The 3,333-nt window shown below is 56.5% G+C and overlaps 1 protein-coding gene across 1 annotated transcript; it reads right to left on the minus strand.

The window, feature by feature from the left end:
• Nucleotides 1-124: 124 nt before the first annotated feature.
• Nucleotides 125-3,238, minus strand: PTSG_11512 (uncharacterized protein; the record flags this gene model as incomplete). The annotated part of the gene is made up of 7 exons (XM_004987396.1): nt 125-816; nt 1,020-1,477; nt 1,733-1,898; nt 2,111-2,223; nt 2,452-2,623; nt 2,836-2,919; nt 3,140-3,238. Coding segments are annotated over 7 exons (1,784 nt in total), but the record flags the coding sequence as incomplete, so codon positions are not given.
• Nucleotides 3,239-3,333: the final 95 nt, after the last annotated feature.

The raw sequence follows: 3,333 nt of genomic DNA on the forward strand, positions 1-3,333 counted from the left end.
ACACACACACACACACACACACACACACACACACACACACACACACACACACACACACACAGACACACACAGACACATGCACACGCACGCACATACACACACACACACACGCACATGCACGCACTTGGTAAGGGGCGAGAGGTCGTAGCTCTCAAACGTGTAAAAATCAAACACGTAGCAGCTCATGGTGTTGCTCTGCTGGCACGCGTCACGCGAGTACCACTTGAACACATAGTGGCAGTCAGACGTCTTGTCTTGGAAGTACAGCTGGGACTCGGATGGGTCTGCAAAGTAATCGCAGACGAAGATAATCTCCGACGAGTACTTCTGGTTACCAACGCCGCAGCTGTCGCCGTCCGTGTAGATGAGATGCACCGTCTCGCCCTCCACCGTCGGCATGTCTGTTGCGCGGCCAAGGTTCACAGAGCCGCCTTTGCACACGCCGGCAGTGCCGCTGCCACAGCGCATGTCCGCGCACACGCTCACTTGCAGCGCCTCTGTGCCGAGCTTGTTCACAGCGGTGACGGGGCTGCCCTTGAGCGGGCGCAGGTCAAAGTATGTGCTGGTGATGTCGTTTGTCACCTGGCAGTTGCTCGCGTCCTCCTGCTTCTGCTGCCCGCCGCATGCCGCACTTGTGCGCCAGTGGAAGATGTAGTAGCAGCCGCGCTCCTGTACGAACACGGGCTCGCCCAGCGTGTCGCCGCAGGTGAAGTAGATGCGGGTGCGCCGTGGTGCATAGTAGCACATGTCACCGTTGTCATACTCGATAAACAGCTCGCCATTCTCCACCTGGGGGCCGGCAACGTTGCCCATGTTCTGCGAAGCACCGGGTTGGAAGGTGTGTGTATGTGTGTGTGTATGTGTGTATGTGTGTGTATGTGTGTGTGTTGTGAGGATGGGGGATGCGAGGACGGGCAGCAGGGTGAAGAAATGCGAGGTGTAATGTAAGAAAAGAGCCAGACAAACAAACAGGCGAATTCCAGACACACACACACACATGCATGCATGCATGCACGCACCCTCTCGAGAAATTTGCCGTTGGTGCGGGAGATTTGGCACGCGGAGGACGTGTCCTTGCAGTCCGGATAGTCGCGCAGCGGAACGAGGTTCCGGCACACGTTGATTGCGTAAGTGTACTTGTGGTCCTCCCGCGGGTCCTCGGCGTAGTAGTTGTCGACGGAGTTGCGAAGAGGCGACAGGTCATACTCAACGCCGCTGTCCGGGTCGCGTGCAAGGCACTCCACCTCCTGGCCCTTGTGGCAGGCGAGCGACGTGTACACGTAGATCACCGTTGTGCATGAGTCATCCCCAGCGTCACCCAGTTCCACGCGCGGTGTGGACGTGCGCGTTGGGTCGCACTGCATCTCCAGGCGCGTGTGGCGCTTGCCGTCACCGTTCTCGCTCGTGCACTTCTCGCCGTTGGTGTACGTGAGGGAGAGGGAGCCCTCGTCAAAGCTCAGGGCCTGGTTCACGTCACCTGAAGGAGGGACAGAGAGGTGTGTGTGTGTGTGTGTGTGTGTGTGTGTGTGTGTGTGTGTGTGTGTGTGTGTGTGTGTGTGTGTGTGTGTGTGTGTGTGTGAGGGGTAGGATGGAAAAGGTGGAACGAGAGGAAAGTTGGGGAGAAGAAGGGAGGTCGGCGTGTCAGATTGCAAAACGACGAAATGCGCACTGCCCTTGTCACACTGCACGCGTGCAAACATCAACCACACATCAACCACACGTGAACACGCACCGTATGAGTTGGCTCCAACACACGCGCCGACGCCGCTGCTGCAGCGAGTGGCCGGCTGGCAGATGTTGAAGTCGATGATTTTCCCGTCGGGTCGGCGCACGGAGTACCCGCTGGCAGACTTGAGCGGAGACAGGTCGTAGTACTGCCCAGTCAGGATGTCCGTGAGCTGGAGATCGGGGAGGGGGGGAGGGTCGTGTAGTTTATGCGTGCATTTGTTGTTTTGAGTGCATGCGTACATTTGTTGTTTTGTGAGCACATGTGTGAAAAACGCGGGATTGAAGAAAACAAGGTGATAACGAACAAAACATTAGCAACACTCGATGGCCACACCAACAAGCAACAGCAACGCGTACGCAGACAACAGCACAAGTGACTCACGTGGCAGTCAACGCCCTTGAACGTTGAGAGCGGGCAGGCGTAACTCGTGCGCCACTCAAGGTGCGTCACGCACGCATCGCTCGTGTCCACATACAGTGGCGCATCCACAACGCCTGACGCACGCAAGCGGGGAAGAAGGAGGTGTGAGGAGAAGAGAAAACCCATGAAGGTTGGGAGGAAGGGACGGCTGATGAAGGCCGGTGCACGCACAAGGTGGGCAGGACACACACACACAAAACAAACAAACAAACAAAGCAACCAAAACAAACCAAACCAGTAAACAAAACATAACAAAACAAACAAAGCAAACAAGCATGTTGTTTCAACAAAAGATGACGCACCTGCGATTGGAGTGCCGTCGTCCTCGCGGCGCGGGCACACCATCTCCACAACGACGGAGTGCGACAGGTCGGTGGTGTTGCCGCACGAGGCGCCATCGCGGTACGACAGCGTCAAGTGCCCGTCCGCGTCCTCCTCAGGCAGACCGGGGTGGCCGTAGTTCACGTCAGGCGTCTGGAAGTGGCGTGTGTGTTTGATGTGTGTGTGTGTGTGTGCTTGTTGTGTGAGCGAGGGATTGTGATTCATGAAGAGACATCTTATCAAACCCCCTCTCGCGTGTGTGCGCGCGTATGTGTGTGTGTGTGTGCTTGCACGTGACAGGGGATGTGTGATCAGGGTCCAGTCGCATCACGAGGTCGAGCACAATGGATGGCACAGGGTCGTACAAAGTAGCCGTATGTGAGGCGACACGCGCCCATGTTGGGGGAGCAGGAGTGACCGTCGGGCACAAGCGGGCGGCACACGTTGATCTGATGTTGGTTGGTTGGTGGCAGTGGCGATGGGGAGGTGGTTAATTGGGTGGAAATCGACGAATGCGCGGGGCGAAAAATAAAGGAACAAATGGGGAGATTGCGTTCGAGTTACAGTACCAGCAACAGAAGCAGCAACAACCTCCACCGCCACCACCACCACCACCACCGCAACAGCGACTCAACAACAATGACACGCGATTACAGCACACTACAGCACCTCAAACGAGTCCAAGAGGTCCTCATCGGTTGTGTCCACGAGCCAGTTGCGCTTGTTGTGGATGAGCGGCGCAAGGTCATACTTCACCACTTTGCCGTTCTGTCAGTTTGTGTGTGTGTGTGTGTGTGTGTGTGTGTGTGTGTGTGTGTGTGTGTGTGTGTGTGTGTGTGTGTGTGTGTGTGTGTGTGTGTACG

This window comes from Salpingoeca rosetta (genome assembly GCF_000188695.1).
Source record: "Salpingoeca rosetta unplaced genomic scaffold supercont1.137, whole genome shotgun sequence".
NCBI classification, from domain to species: Eukaryota; class Choanoflagellata; order Craspedida; family Salpingoecidae; genus Salpingoeca; species Salpingoeca rosetta.